A 22,037-nucleotide genomic window follows, 5' to 3' on the forward strand; every position below is an offset into this window, starting at 1 on the left:
CCTCCATCCCCTTCTGGTTCATCCCAGTCTCTCCCAGTGCTGTCCCAGTGCTCCCCCATCCCCTTCTGGTTCATCCCAGTCTCTCCCAGTGCTGTCCAAGTGCTCCCCCACTGCCCTCCTCGTTCAACCCGTCCCTCCCAATGTCTTCCCAGTGCTCCCCCAACTCCTCCCAGTTCATCCCAGTCTCTCCCAGTGCTTTCCCAGTGCTTCCCCACTGCCCTTCTGGTTCATCCCAGTCTCTCCCAATGTCTTCCCAGTGCTCCCCCAACTCCTCCCAGTTCATCCCAGTCTCTCCCAGCACTGCCAACTCCAGCAAGTGCTGGGCTGAGCCAGTGCCTCCCAGTACCTCCCCGTGCCCTCCCAGTGCTTGCCCACCCTCCTCTCAGTTCATTCCAGTTCCTCCCAGTGCCCTCCAAGTGTTCCCCCAACCCCCTCCCAGTTCATCCCAGTGCCTGCCAGTGCCCTCCCAATGCTTCCCCAACCCCCTCCCAGTTCATCCCAGTCTCTCCCAGCGCTGCAACCTCCAGCAGAGGCTTGGCTGAGCCAGTACCCCCCAGTTCCGTCCCAGTGCTCCTCTAACCTCCTCACAGTTCATCCCAGTCCCTTCCAGTGCTCCCCCACACCATTCCAGTTCATTCCAGTTCATTCCAGTACCCTTCCAGTGCTCCCCCAACCCCTCCCAGTTCATCTCAGTCCCTCCCAGTGCTGTCACTGTGCCTTCCCATACCCTCCCATTTCATCCCAGTCCCTTCCAGTGCTCCCCCACACCATTCCAGTTCATTCCAGTTCATTCCAGTACCCTTCCAGTGCTCCCCCAACCCTTCCCAGTTCATCTCAATCCCTCCCAGTGCCGTCACTGTGTCTTCCCATACCCTCCCATGTCATCCCAGTCCCTTCCAGTGCTCCCCCACACCATTCCAGTTCATTCCAGTACATTTCCAGTGCTCCCCCAACCCCTCCCAGTTCATCCCAGTCCCTCCCAGTGCTGTCACTGTGCCTTCCCATACCCTCCCATTTCATCCCAGTCCCTTCCAGTGCTCCCCCACACCATTCCAGTACCTTTCCAGTGCTCCCCCAATCCCCTCCCAGTTCATCCCAGTCCCTCCCAGCACTGCAACCTCCAGCAGAGGCTTGGCTGAGCCAGTATCCCCCAGTTCCGTCCCAGTGCTCCTCTAACCTCCTCCCATTTCATCCCAGTCCCTTCCAGTGCTCCCCCACACCATTCCAGTTCATTCCAGTACCCTTCCAGTGCCTTTCCAGTGCTCCCCCAACCCCTCCCAGTTCATCTCAGTCCCTCCCAGTGCTGTCACTGTGCCTTCCCATACCCTCCCATTTCATCCCAGTCCCTTCCAGTGCTCCCCCACACCATTCCAGTTCATTCCAGTTCATTCCAGTACCCTTCCAGTGCTCCCCCAACCCCTCCCAGTTCATCTCAATCCCTCCCAGTGCCGTCACTGTGTCTTCCCATACCCTCCCATGTCATCCCAGTCCCTTCCAGTGCTCCCCCACACCATTCCAGTTCATTCCAGTACATTTCCAGTGCTCCCCCAACCCCTCCCAGTTCATCCCAGTCCCTCCCAGTGCTGTCACTGTGCCTTCCCATACCCTCCCATTTCATCCCAGTCCCTTCCAGTGCTCCCCCAACCCCTCCCAGTTCATCTCAGTCCCTCCCAGTGCTGTCACTGTGCCTTCCCATACCCTCCCATTTCATCCCAGTCCCTTCCAGTGCTCCCCCAACCCCTCCCAGTTCATCCCAGTCCCTCCCAGTGCTGTCACTGTGCCTTCCCATACCCTCCCATTTCATCCCAGTCCCTTCCAGTGCTCCCCCAACCCCTCCCAGTTCATCTCAGTCCCTCCCAGTGCTGTCACTGTGCCTTCCCATACCCTCCCAGTTCATCCCAGTCCCTCCCAGTGCTGTCACTGTGTCTTCCCATACCCTCCCATTTCATCCCAGTCCCTCCCAGTGCTGTCACTGTGCCTTCCTATACCCTCCCAGTTCATCCCAGTCCCTCCCAGTGCTGTCACTGTGCCTTCCCATACCCTCCCAGTTCATCCCAGTCCCTCCCAGTGCTGTCACTGTGCCTTCCCATACCCTCCCAGTTCATCCCAGTCCCTTCCAGTGCTGTCACTGTGCCTTCCCAACCCCTCCCAGTTCATCCCAGTCCCTCCCAGTGCTGTCACTGTGCCTTGCCATACCCTCCCAGTTCATCCCAGTCCCTCCCAGTGCTGTCACTGTGCCTTCCTATACCCTCCCAGTTCATCCCAGTCCCTCCCAGTGCTGTCACTGTGCCTTCCCATACCCTCCCATTTCATCCCAGTCCCTCCCAGTGCTGTCACTGTGCCTTCCTATACCCTCCCATTTCATCCCAGTCCCTCCCAGTGCTGTCACTGTGTCTTCCCATACCCTCCCATTTCATCCCAGTCCCTCCCAGTGCTGTCACTGTGTCTTCCCATACCCTCCCAGTTCATCCCAGTCCCTCCCAGTGCTGTCACTGTGCCTTCCTATACCCTCCCATTTCATCCCAGTCCCTCCCAGTGCTGTCACTGTGCCTTCCTATACCCTCCCATTTCATCCCAGTCCCTCCCAGTGCTGTCACTGTGCCTTCCCATACCCTCCCAGTTCATCCCAGTCCCTCCCAGTGCTGTCACTGTGCCTTCCCATACCCTCCCATTTCATCCCAGTCCCTCCCAGCTCTGCCACCTCCAGCAAGGGCAGGGCTGAGCCACCCACAGCACTGAGTGGGAGGGGACAGCACTCAGCCTCTCCCAGGACATCCCACAGAATCAGGAATCTGCCTGGCACACAAAGACCTACGGAATTCCCACAGACAGTCTGAACTCTGCAATGACAAGGAACAGTGTTGTCATCAATGCAACGTCCTGGGGAGGGGTTGGGGTTTGTGACAACCACTGAGATGACAGAGGCGAGTCAAGGGTTTGATAAATGACTCAGGGAAGGAATTTACTGGAATACTCCAAATCCCAGTTTTAAAGAAAGTGGGATGTGCAGCAGGAGCCAAGAGAGGAAATAAGATACTCAGCCTGTGCTGTGTCTGTTCTCTGCAGCAACAGCAAGTGATGGGCTCCTACACAGGAATCCCAGGGGTACTTCCCTCTCCAATGGGAGCAGAGCACAGGAATCCCAGGGGTACTTCCCTCTCCAATGGGAGCAGAGCACAGGAATCCCAGGGGCAGTTCCCTCTCCAATGGGAGCAGAGCACAGGAATTCCAGGGGTACTTCCCTCTACAGAGCTGGGAGCAAAGCACAGGAATTCCAGGGGTACTTCCCTCTCCAATAGGAGCAGAACACAGGAATTCCAGGGGCAGTTCCCTGTGCAGAGCTGGGAGCAGAGCACAGGAATCCCAGGGGTACTTCCCTCTCCAATAGGAACAGAACACAGGAATTCCAGGGGCAGTTCCCTCTGCAGAGCTGGGAGCAGAGCACAGGAATTCCAGGGGTACTTCCCTCTCCAATAGGAGCAGAGCACAGGAATTCCAGGGATACTTCCCTCTCCAATAGGAGCAGAACACAGGAATCCCAGGGGTACTTCCCTCTCCAATAGGAACAGAACACAGGAATTCCAGGGGCAGTTCCCTCTGCAGAGCTGGGAGCAGAGCACAGGAATTCCAGGGGTACTTCCCTCTCCAATAGGAGCAGAGCACAGGAATTCCAGGGATACTTCCCTCTCCAATAGGAGCAGAACACAGGAATCCCAGGGGTACTTCCCTCTCCAATAGGAGCAAACACAGGAATTCCAGGGGCAGTTCCCTGTGCAGAGCTGGGAGCAGAACACAGGAATCCCAGGGGTACTTCCCTCTCCAATGGGAGCAGAGCACAGGAATTCCAGGGGTACTCCCCTCTCCAATGGGAGCAGAGCACAGGAATTCCAGGGGCAGTTCCCTCTGCAGAGCTGGGAGCAGAACACAGGAATTCCAGGGGTAATTCCCTCTCCAATGGGAGCAGAGCACAGGAATTCCAGGGGCAGTTCCCTCTGCAGAGCTGGGAGCAGAACACAGGAATCCCAGGGGTACTTCCCTCTCCAATAGGAGCAGAACACAGGAATCCCAGGGGCAGTTCCCTGTGCAGAGCTGGGAGCAGAACACAGGAATTCCAGGGGTACTTCCCTCTCCAATAGGAGCAGAACACAGGAATTCCAGGGGTACTTCCCTCTCCAATAGGAGCAGAACACAGGAATTCCAGGGGCAGTTCCCTGTGCAGAGCTGGGAGCAGAACACAGGAATTCCAGGGGTACTTCCCTCTCCAATAGGAGCAGAGCACAGGGATTCCAGGGGTACTTCCCTCTCCAATAGGAGCAGAACACAGGAATCCCAGGGGTACTTCCCTCTCCAATAGGAACAGAACACAGGAATTCCAGGGGTACTTCCCTCTCCAATAGGAGCAGAGCACAGGAATTCCAGGGGTACTTCCCTCTCCAATAGGAGCAGAACACAGGAATTCCAGGGGTACTTCCCTCTCCAGTAGGAGCAGAACACAGGAATTCCAGGGGTACTTCCCTCTCCAATAGGAGCAGAGCACAGAAATTCCAGGGGTACTTCCCTCTCCAATGGGAGCAGAGCACAGAAATTCCAGGGGTACTTCCCTCTCCAATGGGAGCAGAGCACAGGAATTCCAGGGGCAGTTCCTAAAGTAAACAATTTTTGGCAGAGAGAAAGGACTTCACCAACAAGTTTATGACGTTTATAGTGAAGACCTTTATTGCCCAAAGCACACAGTTTATATGGGGTTGGGACTACAGATTATTGGCTATAAGAGTTACACACCACCACACCAGACACTTCAATTGGTTAAAGCCTCTCTCTCACAAGTCCCATGTTTATATTATTTCATCCTGGCTGTTTTCCTGCCCCTGCAGAGTCCTGTGAATTCCTACTCTGGGAATTCTTGGGGAGTAACCTCCTCCCTATCAAGCACCAACAGCTGAGCTCTTTGCTGCCTCTGGCTGAGAGCTGAGTCTCACAGGGGTTTTCTACAGTAACCTCCTCTCTATCAGCCAGCACCAGCAGCTGAGCTCTTTGCTGCTTCTGGCTGAGAGCTCAGTCTCACAGGGGTTTTCTACAGTAACCTCCTCCCTACCAGCCAGCAGCAGCATCTGAGCTCTTTGCTGCCTCTGGCTGAGAGCTGAGTCTCACAGGGGTTTTCTACAGTAACCTCCTCCCTATCAGCCACCAACAGCTGAGCTCTTTGCTGCTTCTGGCTGAGAGCTGAGTCTCACAGGGGTTTTCTACAGTAACCTCCTCCCTATCAAGCACCAACAGCTGAGCTCTTTGCTGCCTCTGGCTGAGAGCTGAGTCTCACAGGGGTTTTCTACAGTAACCTCCTCCCTACCAGCCACCACCAACAGCTGAGCTCTTTGCTGCTTCTGGCTGAGAGCTGAGTCTCACAGGGGTTTTCTACAGTAACCTCCTCCCTGTCAGCCAGCAGCAGCTGAGCTCTTTGCTGCTTCTGGCTGACAGCTCAGTCTCACAGGGGTTTTCTACAGTAACCTCCTCCCTACCAGCCAGCACCAGCAGCTGAGCTCTTTGCTGCCTCTGGCTGAGAGCTGAGTCTCACAGGGGTTTTCTACAGTAACCTCCTCCCTACCAGCCAGCAGCAGCTGAGCTCTTTGCTGCCTCTGACTGAGAGCTCAGTCTCACAGAGGGTTTCTACAGTAACCTCCTCCCTACCAGCCACCACCAGCTGAGCTCTTTGCTGCTTCTGGCTGATAGCTCAGTCTCACAGGGGTTTTCTACAGTAACCTCCTCCCTACCAGCCACCAACAGCTGAGCTCTTTGCTGCTTCTGACTGACAGCTGAGTCTCACAGGGGTTTTCTACAGTAACCTCCTCCCTACCAGCCACCAACAGCTGAGCTCTTTGCTGCTTCTGGCTGAGAGCTGAGTCTCACAGGGGTTTTCTACAGTAACCTCCTCCCTATCAAGCACCAGCAGCAGCAGCTGAGCTCTTTGCTGCCTCTGGCTGAGAGCTGAGTCTCACAGGGGTTTTCTACAGTAACCTCCTCCCTACCAGCCACCAACAGCTGAGCTCTTTGCTGCTTCTGGCTGAGAGCTGAGTCTCACAGGGGGTTTCTACAGTAACCTCCTCCCTATCAAGCACCAGCAGCTGAGCTCTTTGCTGCCTCTGGCTGAGAGCTCAGTCTCACAGGGGTTTTCTACAGTAACCTCCTCCCTACCAGCCACCAACAGCTGAGCTCTTTGCTGCCTCTGGCTGACAGCTGAGTCTCACAGGGGTTTTCTACAGTAACCTCCTCCCTACCAGCCACCAGCAGCTGAGCTCTTTGCTGCCTCTGGCTGAGAGCTGAGTCTCACAGGGGTTTTCTACAGTAACCTCCTCCCTACCAGCCAGCAGCAGCAGCTGAGCTCTTTGCTGCTTCTGGCTGAGAGCTGAGTCTCACAGGGGTTTTCTACAGTAACCTCCTCCCTATCAAGCACCACCAGCTGAGCTCTTTGCTGCCTCTGGCTGAGAGCTGAGTCTCACAGGGGTTTTCTACAGTAACCTCCTCCCTGTCAAGCACCAACAGCTGAGCTCTTTGCTGCCTCTGGCTGAGAGCTGAGTCTCACAGGGGTTTTCTACAGTAACCTCCTCCCTACCAGCCAGCACCAGCTGAGCTCTTTGCTACCTCTGGCTGATAGCTGAGTCTCACAGGGGTTTTCTACAGTAACCTCCTCCCTACCAGCCACCAACAGCTGAGCTCTTTGCTGCTTCTGACTGACAGCTCAGTCTCACAGGGGTTTTCTACAGTAACCTCCTCCCTACCAGCCAGCACCAGCAGCTGAGCTCTTTGCTGCCTCTGGCTGACAGCTGAGTCTCACAGGGGTTTTCTACAGTAACCTCCTCCCTACCAGCCACCACCAGCTGAGCTCTTTGCTGCCTCTGGCTGACAGCTGAGTCTCACAGGGGTTTCTACAGTAACCTCCTCCCTGTCAGCCACCAACAGCTGAGCTCTTTGCTGCCTCTGGCTGACAGCTGAGTCTCACAGGGGTTTTCTACAGTAACCTCCTCCCTACCAGCCAGCACCAGCAGCTGAGCTCTTTGCTGCTTCTGGCTGAGAGCTGAGTCTCACAGGGGTTTTCTACAGTAACCTCCTCCCTGTCAAGCACCAACAGCTGAGCTCTTTGCTGCCTCTGGCTGATAGCTCAGTCTCACAGGGGTTTTCTACAGTAACCTCCTCCCTGTCAAGCACCAACAGCTGAGCTCTTTGCTGCCTCTGGCTGATAGCTCAGTCTCACAGGGGTTTTCTACAGTAACCTCCTCCCTACCAGCCACCAACAGCTGAGCTCTTTGCTGCCTCTGGCTGAGAGCTGAGTCTCACAGGGGTTTTCTACAGTAACCTCCTCCCTACCAGCCACCAACAGCTGAGCTCTTTGCTGCCCCTGGCTGAGAGCTGAGTCTCACAGGGGTTTTCTACAGTAACCTCCTCCCTACCAGCCACCAGCAGCTGAGCTCTTTGCTGCCTCTGGCTGACAGCTGAGTCTCACAGGGGTTTTCTACAGTAACCTCCTCCCTACCAGCCACCAGCAGCTGAGCTCTTTGCTGCCTCTGGCTGACAGCTCAGTCTCACAGGGGTTTTCTACAGTAACCTCCTCCCTACCAGCCACCAACAGCTGAGCTCTTTGCTGCCTCTGGCTGAGAGCTGAGTCTCACAGGGGTTTTCTACAGTAACCTCCTCCCTACCAGCCACCAGCAGCTGAGCTCTTTGCTGCCTCTGGCTGATAGCTGAGTCTCACAGGGGTTTTCTACAGTAACCTCCTCCCTACCAGCCACCAGCAGCTGAGCTCTTTGCTGCTTCTGGCTGAGAGCTGAGTCTCACAGGGGTTTTCTACAGTAACCTCCTCCCTACCAGCCAGCAGCAGCAGCTGAGCTCTTTGCTGCCTCTGGCTGAGAGCTGAGTCTCACAGGGGTTTTCTACAGTAACCTCCTCCCTATCAAGCACCAGCAGCTGAGCTCTTTGCTGCCTCTGGCTGACAGCTCAGTCTCACAGGGGTTTTCTACAGTAACCTCCTCCCTACCAGCCACCAGCAGCTGAGCTCTTTGCTGCCTCTGGCTGACAGCTGAGTCTCACAGGGGTTTTCTACAGTAACCTCCTCCCTACCAGCCACCAACAGCTGAGCTCTTTGCTGCCTCTGGCTGACAGCTGAGTCTCACAGGGGTTTTCTACAGTAACCTCCTCCCTACCAGCCAGCAGCAGCTGAGCTCTTTGCTGCCTCTGGCTGACAGCTCAGTCTCACAGGGGTTTTTTACAGATCTGAATTGCTCACTTTTGGTTTTACTGTAACAACAAATCCCTTTCTTTGTTTTGAGCAATTCAGATTTACAGCATTGACTTTTGAAGTGAGTCCACAACACACTACAACAGGCAAAGCAATAGAACTAAGACAAGTACAGTGATTAAAACAATTGTTAGCCCTTCTTTCAGAAAATTGAATAACCAGCCATTAAATCTCAGCCTTTTCAACCAAATATCAAAAGCAGATGATGTTACCATTGGCTTTTTCATACAGCCTTTTAGCCATCTTAAATCTGCATGAAAAGACACTGAATGATCTGACAAATTCATGCAGCACATCCCTCAAATTCCTCAAAACTGAGGCCTGGAGCTAAAAGCTGTGCTGAAAGCAAAGAAAATTCAAAGCAACTACTTTATTTTGCAATAATGCAGCCTAATGCAGATTTCAATCAGTGGTAAGTCAAGGCATCTACATTCCACAGGTGGTTTTTTGGTCTTTAAAGATGCATCCATCAGTCATGTCAGACATCAGAGAATAGACACACACACACACAATGTTATCCTGACAATTCTTTGTGGTTGTGCCACAGAAATAGCAACAGCACTTCAGCAGGGGCCTTTAGGAGAAGGCTACTGCATCTGTGACAGCAGCACCTCAGCTTGGCCCTTGGCTGAAAGCTGCTGTGCCTGATGGGAACTGCAGCACAACTGTCACCACCAAAAAATTCACCAAAAATATTCTGTGCTGGTTTGAAGGTGAACCAGGAGGGGAAATGAACTCACCACGAGAGAGATTATAAGTCAGAGCTAAAATTTAATAATAATATTACAATAACAACACTGACACACAAGGGAAATTGCTTTCAACTCACAAACCCCAGCAGTATAACCCAGTGTCCTGGGGCACAAACCCAAGGGGGTTTGTTTGCCCTTGTGCTGAGACCCCTGTGGTTCCCCCAAGTCCAGAGCAAAAGGAAAAGAAAAACCTGTTGGTGCAGGCGAGGGCTGTGGTCTGGGCGAGAGCGGGGATCTCCTCCTGTCGAGGTCCTGCTGCTGCTCTGGATCCGACGAGAGGTTCCCGAGGTCTTCTTACCCACCCCTTATGTACCCTCAGGGAGCACTCAGTCCCTCCCCCTGGGCGGGGACTCACCCAATGGGTGATTAACTCTGGGAGCCAGGGGGTGTTGAACTGTTGATGGCCCATTGGCAGCTCCGCCCCCCTCAGGCTGGGTGTGAAGGTGATAATGGCTCCCTGGGCAGCTGCTGCTAATGGCCCATTGTCCTTGGGGAATGAATAGAGGGGGTGGAATACACAGTTTTGATCACCCCCCACACAGGGTTAGCTGGTCCCTCCTGCTGAACTAGGACAATATATTGTAAGGCTGTGACACCGGGCACCAGGTGCCTGTGTCCCGTTGTCTCAAAGGCAGCTGGGCTGATGTTTGTTAGAGTGAGGTCACTCAAGCTGCTCTCTGGGTAACTGACAGGCTCGCAGACTGTCAGGGATATGCTGGAACCACAACAACCAGAGTCCTTTGCGAGACTACATTACCCAGAGGTCTGTGCAAGGAGCTGATGTCGTATGCAAAGCTCCGCCTGCCCACGGTGATGTACCCAAGGGACTGTTATGGGTTCACCCAGGTGGGCCTAGATTTGGGCTCTGAAGTGTAGACTAGGCCAAAACTCTCAGCTGACTTGAGCTGGGCTGAGCCAACAGCTGACCTCTTCTAGCCAGTAAGTTTGTATTCCATACCACATTATGGCATCATCTCCAGGGAAGTAGGAACCAGTGTGGGAGTGGTTAAGGCAGTCGCTTCTCAGCCTCCTCTTGGGAGGACGCACGATGGTGTCCCAGGGGGGATGGAGAGGACCAGGCCCACCACTGGCTCACAGGGTATCTCAGGAAAGTAAAATGTGTTGTTCTGGGTCTCTCCTTTCTGCTTGGGTTTGTCTCCCTGGGGAATAAGTCTTTTCTTAAGTAATGTGTAGTTAAGACAGTAGAATTTGTGTGTTCGTTAAGAAGTTGAGGTGGGGAACTTGTTGTTGTAGACTTGTGTGAGTGTATATTTGTACTCTCTTCTAATTGTCTCTTTCTTTCTGTGAAAAATATATGTAGATTTAGTATAAATGCAGTTTGAAGTGTTTTTTTTTTTCTTTCCCCTCTCTTTTCCTCCCTTTCCCTGGTGTTAGGAGGGAGGCTTTTCTCTCTGTGCTTGGGGAGGTTGGCAGTTGCTTATCTCAAACCAAGACAGGAGACAAAAATAGAAACTTTTCTCCAAATTATTAGAAGCTTAGAACACTCTATAACCATTTAACAAAAGCCAGAATTAACAGAGAAATCAGTTCAACAGATCTCTCCCAGGCTTCTCTGCTGCTCTCTGAATTGCTGGAGAAAGATGCTGCATTCTGTCTCTGCATGATATCTGTGCTGGTTTAAAGGTGAACCAGCAGGGGAAATGAACTCACCACGAGAGAGATCATAAGTCAGACCTAAAATTTAATAATAATATTACAATAACAACACTGACACACAAGGGAAATTGCTTTCAACTCACAGAACCCCAGCAGTATAACCCAGTGTCCTGGGGCACAAACCCAAGGGGGTTTGTTTGCCCTTGTGCTGAGACCCCTGTGGTTCCCCCAAGTCCAGAGCAAAAGGAAAAGAAAAACCTGTTGGTGCAGGCGAGGGCTGTGGTCTGGGTGAGAGCGGGGATCTCCTCCTGTCAAGGTCCTGCTGCTGCTCTGGATCCGACGAGAGGTTCCCAAGGTCTTCTTACCCACCCCTTATGTACCCTCAGGGAGCTCTCAGTCCCTCCCCCTGGGCGGGGACTCACCCAATGGGTGTTTAACTCTGGGAGTCAGGGGGGTTTTTTTGGACCGTTGATGGCCCATTGGCAGCTCCGCCCCCCCTCAGGCTGGGTGTGAAGGTGATAATGGCTCCCTGGGCAGCTGCTGCTAATGGCCCATTGACCTTGGGGAATGAATAGAGGGGGTGGAATACACAGCTTTGATCACCCCCACACAGGGTTAGCTGGTCCCTCCTGCTGAACTAGGACATCAGTACATAATGAACACTTCTGATGGGAGTTGTGGTGCTTCTCACGATTGCAGAATTTCTTCAACATCTTTTCTTTGTGCAGTTAAAAGTCCTCTTTTCTTTCTAAAATCTCTGTGAGCATGGACGGTACCAGAGATATATTTATCGTCACTTCAGATGTCTCTTTAGAAAGAAAATGCATCTTCTGGGATGGGGCTGGACCCTTTCTGAGGCATTGCCTGAAGTCTTCATCTCTGTTCTGGGCACTTGAAATCCCTGGCACGCTCTCCAAACTGCTCCAGAGATGTTTCCAGAGAAGATTTCCTTCTTTCTGTCATTCCAGGATCATGCTGAATCTACCTCAGACTCCTGCCAGGCTTCTCCTGGAGTCCTGAACTCTGGTTTGGGGATCTGAAATCCTGTGTGTCAGCCCCAGCCTCCTCTAAGGCAGGTACCCAAGATGAGGTTTCTTCCTTTGTAGTTACTGCACCTTCCAGCATCTACCTGAGACTCCTCCCAGGCCTCTCCTGGAGTATTTTCCCAACTCCCCAATGGAGCTGAGATGCCAAAGAGCAGCCCCAGAGGTGCAGGGCAGCTGTCCAAGGTGATGGCAGGACAGAGGGAGCTGTGCAGGCCTGGAGGGGCACAGGGGCTGTGCCCTGTCCTGGCTCAGGAGCAGCTGGATGTGCCTCCTGCTGTGCCGGGGGGTGCGTGTGTGTGCCCTGCTGGGCAGAGTGAGGAGCAGCTGCAGCTGCCCCTTGTGCCAGGGTTGTGTCTGCCGTTGGTGCTGGGTACAGAGAGGCCAATTGGGCTCCTCTTGTGGCGCCAGCGGTGCCAGGGGTGGGCAGTGCCCTCTGTGCTACTGCCGAGCGCCGGGCAGGGCTGGCTGGTTCTGTGTGTGTGTGCTGGTTTGAAGGTGAACCAGCAGGGGAAATGAACTCACCACGAGAGAGATTATAAGTCAGACCTAAAATTTAATAATAATATTACAATAGCAACACTGACACACAAGGGAAATTGCTTTCAACTCACAAAACCCCAGCAGTATAACCCAGTGTCCTGGGGCACAAACCCAAGGGGGTTTGTTTGCCCTTGTGCTGAGACCCCTGTGGTTCCCCCAAGTCCAGAGCAAAAGGAAAAGAAAAACCTGTTGGTGCAGGCGAGGGCTGTGGTCTGGGCGAGAGCGGGGATCTCCTCCTGTCGAGGTCCTGCTGCTGCTCTGGATCTGACGAGAGGTTCCCGAGGTCTTCTTACCCACCACTTATGTACCCTCAGGGAGCTCTCAGTCCCTCCCCCAGTGTGTGACAGTGTGCCCTGGGCCCTGCAGTGTCACAGTGTGCCCTGGGTTCCAAGAGTCCCTGAAGAGTCACAATGTCCCCTGGGTTCCACGAGGCCCTGCAGGGTCACAGTGGCCCCTGGGCACCCTCAGGCCCCACATCACACAGCCGTGGTAGTTCCCTCACCTGAAATATTGAGGCTATTTGAGCCACTACAACAGAAGGAAGAGACTGAGCCATTGGAGAGTGTCCAAGGGAGGAAACCAAAATGGGCAAGGGCCTGCAGGGGCAACATGTGAGGAGCAGCTGAGGGCACTTGGTGTGTTGAGATGCACAAGAGGAGATTGAGGGGAAACCTCAATGTAAGTATAACTTTCTGGGCAGGGGGAGAGGAGGGGCAGGCACTGATCTCTGCTCATTTGGGACCAGGGACAGCACCCAGGGAATGGCCTGCAGTTGTGTCAGGGCAGGGTCAGATTGGATCTTCCAAATAGGTTCTTCCCCCAGAGGGTGGGGGGCACTGAACAGGCTCCCCAGGGCAGTGGGCACAGCCCCAAGGCTGACAGAGCTTCAGGAGGGTTTGGATGATGCTCTGGGGCACAGGGTGTGACTCTTGGGAATGGGCGTGTAGAGGGCTGAGGGTCGGACTCCATGATCCTTGGGGGGCCCTTCCCACTCAGCACATTCTGGCATTCTGTGACACCAGCTGGGCTGATCCCAGTGCACAAGGACTCCCATACCCCCCCAAGTACTGTGGATGCTCCCAGTGTGGGGAGGGGTCCCAGCCCCAACCCAGCAGGTCTGGAGGAAGGGGAGATACCCACCTACAGGTAAGATATCCATGAAATGTGGTTCCCCTACAAGTCACTTGTAACAGCACAGAATTGTGGATTATAACCCCCCTCAGTCCCCAGTGGAGCCAGGGGGTCACTGCAACCCCCACAATGAGGAAGGGACTTCCAAGAGCCATTTAGAACCCCTAAAAATTGGTTGAAAACAGCAGGATTTTTTTTGTCAATAGGGTCATCTCATCCCCCCAAAATGCAAGAGGTTCACCTCAGACAATAAAAAAGTAAAGGGAAAACCTCAAAAGATATTTAAAGGCCCCTGAACTGCTGCAAAGCAGCAGGATCCCCTCAGAAACAGCTCCCTGTGTTCCTCTCTGTGGGTTCCCACTTCAAGTGCTGATGTCACATGTCCCTCACAGTACCCCCCTCAGGATAGGAGGGCACCCCAGAAGCTCCCTCAGTTTTTCCACACACCCCATCTCTTGTCTCCCAATCCCCAACCCATCCCCCTCCAAGTCCCATCCCAACCCTCCCAATTTGCATCCAAGCTCTCCCAATTTTATCCCATCATCCCTGGATTTGTAGCATCCCTTCTCCTGCTGCTGACTCCCCCTAAGTGGGTTCAAATTGGATTAAACCATTTTGGGATGGGATTGAGTCATTTCAAGGTGGCATGGAGCCATTTTGGGGTGGGATTGAGGTGTTATGAGCTGACAGATCAATCCCTCTCAGATATTGGACTGCAAAATGATGGAGAAATGTCAGTCGGTCTGGACACCTCCAGTTTTGAGAAAAAAAAACCAAATCCCCACAGAACCCTGAAATCTTCCTGAATATCTCTTTGATCCCCAAATTCCTGCCCCAATTCCCAGGAGAATGGTGGAACTTTAGATGTCTTTGTTCAATTGCTTTATTTTAACTCCAATTTTAGGTGATAAAGGGATGAAGATGGATCAAATAAAATCAAAAAACAAAAAAGTGAATCATATGAATGTGCATGGGGTTGGGTTGGGTGGCCCACAGAGAGGCAGAGCCACAGAGAATTGGAATTATGGAATTATTGAGTTTGGAAAAGTTCTGAAACACCATTCAGGATTCCTTAAAAGCACAAGATATACTAAAGATATGGAGCAGGGGAGATTTTAGGGTCAAAAGTCAGGAAATCCCCCTTCCTAGTGAATTTCCCACTTCAGTCCCCAAGCCGATGGATCCTTGCCAGGACCAAGGCCCATCACAGCCAAAGAGCTGCAGAACATCCTCCTTCTCCTTGAGCCCTGATGGAACTGCCCAAGCCACACCCACAGACTGGATTTTACCCCTTTGGAGATGATGTTGTGATATGGTGTGTTGTAGGAATAATAAGAGATTTTTGAGATAAGAAAAAAGGTTTTTAGAATAACAGAGTTTTGGGGCCTCCTCACAGGTGCGAGTTAATTCTGTGGGAAAGAGACCAATTGCCAGCAAAAAGAAGGAAGATGAGAAGGCTCTGAGTTATTCTGCTCATGACAAAGGAATTTGGAAGACAGTGTGGTCATGGCAATGGTGCTAAATGTGTCATTAATTAAAGCTGTAATGGGTTAAATGACTGCTGTGGTTTCAAGCTATGAGATGCAGCTCTGGGTGAGAAAGAAGTTCGGATATTCTGTCTTTAGAAGTGAGTTAAAGCTTTTTACCTGTCTTTTGTCTCTCCATGGAGTTCTGGAATAAAACTGGCTTTGAGTGTGACACCTGTCAGCTAATTAATTAGGTGTGGCCTAATTAATCTTCTCTCATCTTCAAGATTTGCTACTCACTCACAGTCGTTTTCTTTTACATGTGGTGCCCTGTGTTAATTTTTCCATTTCTTTTCCAGTGTCTCTTATAGATAATTTATTAAATCATTGAGCTGATACCATTTAGAATTGTATTTTATATTTAGTAATTTATTAGGGTGGGCATTTGTGCAAAGACAGGGCAGAGGGGGAGTCCCTTTGCTCCACCACTCAGCTGAGTCTTGGCTGAGCTTCAACCCCTTTCTATCAGTCCTCAATCTCCTCCAGGCAGGAGGGCTCTGCAGAGGGACCTGGAGAGACTTGAGGGATGGGCTGATTCCAATGGGATGAGGTTCAACAAGGCCAAGTGCAGGTCCTGCCCTTCGGCCACACCAACCCCTGCAGCGCTCCAGGCTGGGCACAGAGTGGCTGGAGAGCAGCCAGGCAGAGGGACCTGGGGGGACTGAGGGACAGGAAGCTCAACAAGAGCCAACAGTGTGCCCAGGTGGCCAAGAAGGCCAATGGGATCCTGGCCTGGATCCAAACTAGTGTGGCCAGCAGGCCCAGGGCAGTGACCCTTCCCCTGGACTCTGTGCTGGGGAGGCCACACCTTGAGTGTTGTGTTCAGTTCTGGGCCCCTCATTTCAGGAAAGAGATTGAGGGGCTGGAGTGGGGCCAGAGAAGAGCAACGAGGCTGGAGAAGGGACTGGACGTGCCATTGAGTCTCCTCAAACAGCTCCAGGGTCAGAGAATCCACCATGTCTTGATCCAACCCCACTGGGATCACCAGCCCAGGCTACTCTGTAGATCCCCCAGAGATCCCACATAGACCCCCACAGACTCCCCATAGACCCCCATAGACCCCCACAGACTCCCCATAGACCCCCTATGGACCCCCACAGACTACCCATGGACACCTATAGACCCCCCACGGATCCCCACAGACCCCCATAGACGCTCCATAGACCCCCATAGACCCCCATGGACCCCCCATAAACCCCCCACAGACCCCCCATAGACCCCCATAAACCCCCACAGATCCTCACACCCCCTATAGATCCCCTATAGAATTCTATAACCCCCCATAGACGCCCATAGACTCCCCATAGACCCCCATAGACGCCCCGTAGGCCCCCATAGATGCCCCATAGACCCTGCATAGACCCCCCATAGACCCCCTCCATAGACCCCCATAGACCCCCATAGACCCCCCCATGTGACCCCCATAGACCACTCATAAACCCCCACAGGTCCTCACACCCCCTATAGATCCCCTATAGAATTCTATAACCCCCCCATACATGCCCCGTAGGCCCCCATAGACGCCCCGTAGACCCTCCATAGACCCCCCCATAGACCCCCTCCATAGACCCCCATAGACCCCCATAGACCCCACATGACCCCCCCATGTGACCCCATAGACCACTCATAGACCCCCACAGACCTCCATAGACCCCCATAGACCCCGCATAGACCCCATAGACCACCCACAGACTACCCATAGACCCCCCATAGACCCTCCATAGACTCCCATAGATGCCCATTAGACCCTCCAGACCCTCCATAGACCCCTATAGACCCCCACAGATCCTCACACCCCCTATAGATCCCCTATCGAATCCTATAGACCCCCCATAGACCTCCATAGACTCCCCATAGACCCCCATAGACCCCTCATAGACCCCCCATAAACCTATAGATCCTCCTATAGATCCCAATAGACCCCCCCAAGACCCCCATAGATCCCCTATAGATGCTCATAGACCCCCATACACCCCATAGACCCTATAGGGTTGGACTTGATAGTCTCAGGGGTCTCTTCCAACCCAACTGAGAAGAGAAGAGCAACGAGGCTGGAGAAGGGACTGGAGCACAAGTCCTGTGGGGAGAGGCTGAGGGAGCTGGGGGTGTTTAGCCTGGAGAAGAGGAGGCTCAGAGGTGACCTCAGCACTGTCTGGAACTACCTGAAGGGAAGTTCTGGCCAGGTGTGGTTTGGTCTCTTCTCCCAGACACTCAGCAATAGCATCTATGGGGTTCTATGTGGGATCTATGGGGGGTCCATGGGGGTCTATAGGGAATCTATAAGGATACGTGAGGGTCTGTGGGGGGTATGGAGGTCTATGATCCTCTTTAGGTCATCTATGGCGCTCTGTGGGGTGTGTAAGGGGGTCTATGGGGGGTCTATGGGGGTCTATGGGGGTCTATGGGGGCATATGGGGGTATATGTGTGTTCTATGGGTGGTCTGTGGGGGTCTACGGGTGATCTATGGGGATCTATGGGGGGTCTATGGGGGGTCTATGGGGGGGTCTATGGGGGATCTATGGAGGGGTCTATGGGAGTCTGTGGGGGTCTATGGAAGGTCTACGGGGGCTCTATGGGGGTCTTTGGGGGGGTCTATTGGGGTCTATGGGGGTCTATTAGGGGTCTATGGAGAGTCTATGGGGGGTCTACGGGGGTCTATGGGGGGTCTATGGCGGGTCTATGGAGGTCTATGGGGGATCTATGGGGGTCTAAGAGGGGGTCCATGGGGGTCTATGTAGGGGATCTATAAGGGTGTGTGTGGGTCTGTGGGGGGTCTATGGGTGGTCTATGGGGGTCTGTGGGGGGTCTATGGGTGGTTTATGGGGGTCTATGGGGGGATCTCTGGGGGAGCTCTGGGGGTCTTTGGGAAGTCTATGGGGGTCTGTCGGGGTGGTTTAGGTTTGTTTTAGGGGTGGTTTAGAGCTGCTTTAGAGCTGCTTTAGAGCTGGTTTAGCGCTAGATTAGGGCTGGTTTAGAGCTGGTTTAGGGTCGAAATTTGCCAATTTTTTTTCCCACTTTTCCTGATTTTTCTCGAAAAGTTTCCTCTTTTCCCCCTTTCCCAATTTTGCTCATTTTCCCTTCAATTTTCGGCATTTTTCTCTACGATTTTCCAAAATTTTCCCTCAAGTTTTTTTTTTTTTCAATTCCCTCATTTTTTCCATATTTTTCTCTTCCCCCCCTCCCAAATTTTCCACATTTTCTCTTAAAAATTTCCCATTTTTTCCTCAAAGTTTTCCAATTTTTGTCACCATTGTTCCCCCTTTTTCCCCAGATTTCTCCCAATTTCCCCCTATTTTTTCTCCAAAATTTCCCCAAATTTCCACATTTTTTCCCCAAATCTTCTCCATTCCTCCCCAAATTTTCCCCATTTTTTCTCAAATTTTCTTCATTTTTTCCCAAATTTTCCCTAGTTTTTAAAAAATTGTCCACATTTTTCCCTGGTTTTGTCACAAATATTCCCCATTTTTCCTCATAAAATTTCCCCAATTTCCCCCAAATTTTTCCCATATTTTCCCCTAAATAATCTTCATTTTGTCTCCAAAATTTCCCCCATTTTCTTACCAAATTTTCCCCAAATTTCCCCATTTTTTTACCAAATTTTCCCCAAATTTCCCCATTTTTCCCTCAAATTTTCCCCAAATTTCCTTCCCAAATGTTTCCCTTTTTTTCCCAAATTTTCCCAAAAATTTTCCTGAGAATTTTTCCCTTCAAATTTTCCCAATATTTTCTCCATTTTCCCCCATTTTCTCCCAAATTTTTTGGTGTTCATCCACTCAGATATTTTTTTCTGATATTTTGGAATATTTTCCTTTTGTTTTCTCCCACTTTTTTCTTACTATTTTTCTTACTATTTCTTACAATTTTCCCACAAAATATTTCCCATTTTTCATCTCAATTTTGTCCATTTTTTCCCGAATTTTTTTCCCAATTTTTTCCCCAATTTTTTCCCCATTTTTTCTCCGATTTTCCCTAAATTTTCACCATTTTTTCCCAATTTTCCCTCAAATTTTCTCCATTTTTTCTAAGTTTTCCCTAAAATTTTCTCCATTTTCACGCAAATTTTTCCGGTTTTTTCCTCCAATTTTTTTTCGATTTTTAGCCCAAATTTTCCCCAATTTTTCCCCATTTTCCCCCCAAGAGAACAAACATGGAATACAGAGCATAATACAAAATGATGAACAGACCCATTAATTCCACAGTAAATGCTTTCCCAACAAGGGCTTCAAGCTGAACAAGCCACCCAAAGCTTTTTCAACACATCAATTCCTTTATCTATTGATTTAGAAGGATCACTGTTTCTTTCCCAATTCATTCTTATGCACCTTTATTTAAGATAACCTTAAAAAAGTCTTTATTAAAATACACTTATAAATTAATAACCTTAATCATACAAATAGCTTTAATTATGTTTTGAGGTTTCTGTTTTCTTTCACCTTTAACTTTAATTTAAGAATTTCTGCAAATGAATACCTTTGTGCTTCTGTCTGTGGGTCCCTGTGCACAGATGGGGGAGTTGTGGCTCTGTCAGTGGGGTAAGTGCATTCAGGAGTCACATCCATACATGATTCCTGTACTCACACACATCCATCAAAAATTACTTTAATTTGTCCTAAAAATCTCCAAATCTCCCTATTTCCACCTCAGAACTTCCTAATTAGAATCATAGAATCATAGAATCGATTGGGTTGGAAAAGACCTCCAAGATCATCGAGTCCAACCCTTGGTCCAACTCTAGCTCATTTACTAGATCATGGCACCCAGCGCCACGTCCAATCTGCATTTAAAGATCTCTAGGGATGGTGAATCCACCACCTCTCCGGGCAGCCCATTCCAATGCCTGATTACTCTCTCTGTAAAAAATTTTTTTCTGATATCCAACTTAAATTTCCCCTGGCAGAGCTTGAGCCCATCGTGCCCCCTTGTCCTATTGCTGAGTGCCTGGGAGAAGAGACCAGCCCCCACCTGGCTATAACTTCCCTTCAGGTAGTTACAGACAGTGCTGAGGTCACCTCTGAGCCTCCTCTTCTCCAGGCTAAACAACCCCAGCTCCCTCAGCCTCTCCCCACAGCACTTGTGCTCCAGTCCCTTCTCCAGCCTTGTTGCTCTTCTCTGGACCCGCTCCAGCATCTCAATATCCTTTCTGAACTGAGGGGCCCAGAACTGAACACAACACTCAAGGTGTGGCCTCACCAATGCAGAGTACAGGGGAAGGATCACTGCCCTGGTCCTGCTGGCCACGCTATTTTTGATACAGGCCAGGATCCCATTGGCCTTCTTGGCCACCTGGGCACACTGTTGACTCATGTTGAGCTTCCTGTCAATTAGTACTCCAAGGTCCTTTTCTGCCTGGCTGCTCTCCAGCCACTCTGTGCCCAGCCTGGAGCACTGCAGGGGGTTGTTGTGGCCAAAGTGCAGGACCCGGCACTTGGCCTTGTTGAACTTCATCCCATTGGAATCAGCCCATCTCTCAAGTCTATCCAGATCCCTCTGCAGAGCCCTCCTGCCTTCCAGCAGGTCGACACTCCCTCCCAACTTGGTGTCATCAGCAAATTTGCTGATGATGGACTCAATCCCCTCATCTAAATCATCAATAAAGATGTTAAACAGGACTGGACCCAACACAGACCCCTGGGGAACACCACTGGTGACCGGCCACCAGCTGGATGCAGCTCCGTTCACCAGCACTCTCTGGGCCCGACCCTCCAGCCATCTAATTTTTTTATTTCTACACCAAATGTCCCTAAATCTACCCCAAATCTCTTAACTCCACTCAAAAATACATGAATGTTTCTTAGAATCCCCAGGATTTCATCGCAAATCCCTAAAATTCAACAAACCCCCCCATTAGTTTCACAAAAAGATTATTTAATTCCACCCTAAATTCCTTTAATTCCACCCAATCTCTTCTAATTTCATTTAAAATCCCCCGAATTCTACTTTAAATTCCCTGAATTCTACCCAAAATTCCCTTAATCCCACTCCAAATCAAAATCCTGCCCCAAATCCCTTCCCCAACTCACCAGCCCCCCAAGTGCCCCCAAATCGCCCCTGGCCCTCCAAGTGCCCCCTTTGGAGCCCCAAATCCTGGGAAAGGGCCCCATGGGAAGGGGGGGCTGGGGGGATTTGAGGGGTTTGGGGTGTAATTGGGGTCTGAGGGTCAGTTGGGGGGCACTTGGAGATCTCATGGAGGTCTGGGGGGGAATTTATGGAGCACTGGGGGGGCACTTGTGGGTCCGAGGAAACACTTGGGGGGCACTTGGGGGTCCGAGGATGGAATGTGGGGGTTCAAAGAGTCTTTCAGGGGACACTCGTGAGTCCTGGATAAACTTGGGGGGCACTGAGGGGTCCAGGGAGGAGATTTGAGAGTCCTGAGTGGGTACTGGGGAAGGACTTGGGGGTCCGGGGGGCACTTCTGGGGCACTTTGGGGTTCTGGGGCACTTTTGGGACAGTTTGGGGTCCGGGGGAACTTCTGAAGCAGTTTGGAGTCCTGGGGGCACTTCTGGGGCAGTTTGGGGTCCTGGGGGCACTTCTGGGGCAGTTTGGGGTCAGGGGGGCACTTCTGAGGCAGTTTGGGGTCCGGGGGCACTTCTGAAGCAGTTTGGGGTCCGGGGGCACTTCTGGGGCAGTTTGGGGTCCGGGGGCACTTCTGGGGCAGTTTGGGGTCCGGGGGCACTTCTGGGGCAGTTTGGGGTCCGGGGGGCACTTCTGGGGCAGTTTGGGGTCCGGAGGGCACTTCTGGGGCAGTTTGGGGTCCGGGGGCACTTCTGGGGCAGTTTGGGGTCCGGGGGCACTTCTGGGGCAGTTTGGGGTCTGGGGGCACTTCTGGGGCAGTTTGGGGTCCGGGGGCACTTGGGGGGCCGCAAACCAGCTGGGACCGACCCGATTGGGCGCGGGGGAGACGGGAGTTGTAGTCCCGCCTGTGATTGGCCAGAATAGGCGGCGGAGCATGACGGGAGTTGTAGTTCGGGACAGGCTCAAAATGGCGCGGGTCTCCAAGCGCCGTCACCGCGAGCTGCATTCCTGATCGCTGATTGGCTTCCAGTGGAGACGGGCACGCCAGGCGACCAATCAGAGGCGGCGTAGGTGGAGGGCGGGACTCGAGGGCGCTGCTGGGAGAGGTGAGCAATGGCGGCGAG

At 52.0% G+C, this 22,037-nt stretch overlaps 2 protein-coding genes across 2 annotated transcripts in view; one reads left to right on the plus strand and one right to left on the minus strand.

Annotated features, from left to right (window-relative positions):
• LOC139684162 (uncharacterized) overlaps positions 1-22,037 on the minus strand; it is a 1,455,962-nt gene that overhangs the window by 558,297 nt on the left and 875,628 nt on the right. Inside the window, 1 exon segment of the mRNA XM_071579763.1 lies at positions 20,651-20,669. Within this exon segment, the coding sequence (XP_071435864.1) occupies positions 20,651-20,669 (19 nt within the window).
• LOC139684161 (uncharacterized) overlaps positions 1-22,037 on the plus strand; it is a 1,434,678-nt gene that overhangs the window by 496,865 nt on the left and 915,776 nt on the right.

Source organism: Pithys albifrons, chromosome 33 (assembly GCF_047495875.1).
Source record: "Pithys albifrons albifrons isolate INPA30051 chromosome 33, PitAlb_v1, whole genome shotgun sequence".
Taxonomy (NCBI): domain Eukaryota; kingdom Metazoa; phylum Chordata; class Aves; order Passeriformes; family Thamnophilidae; genus Pithys; species Pithys albifrons.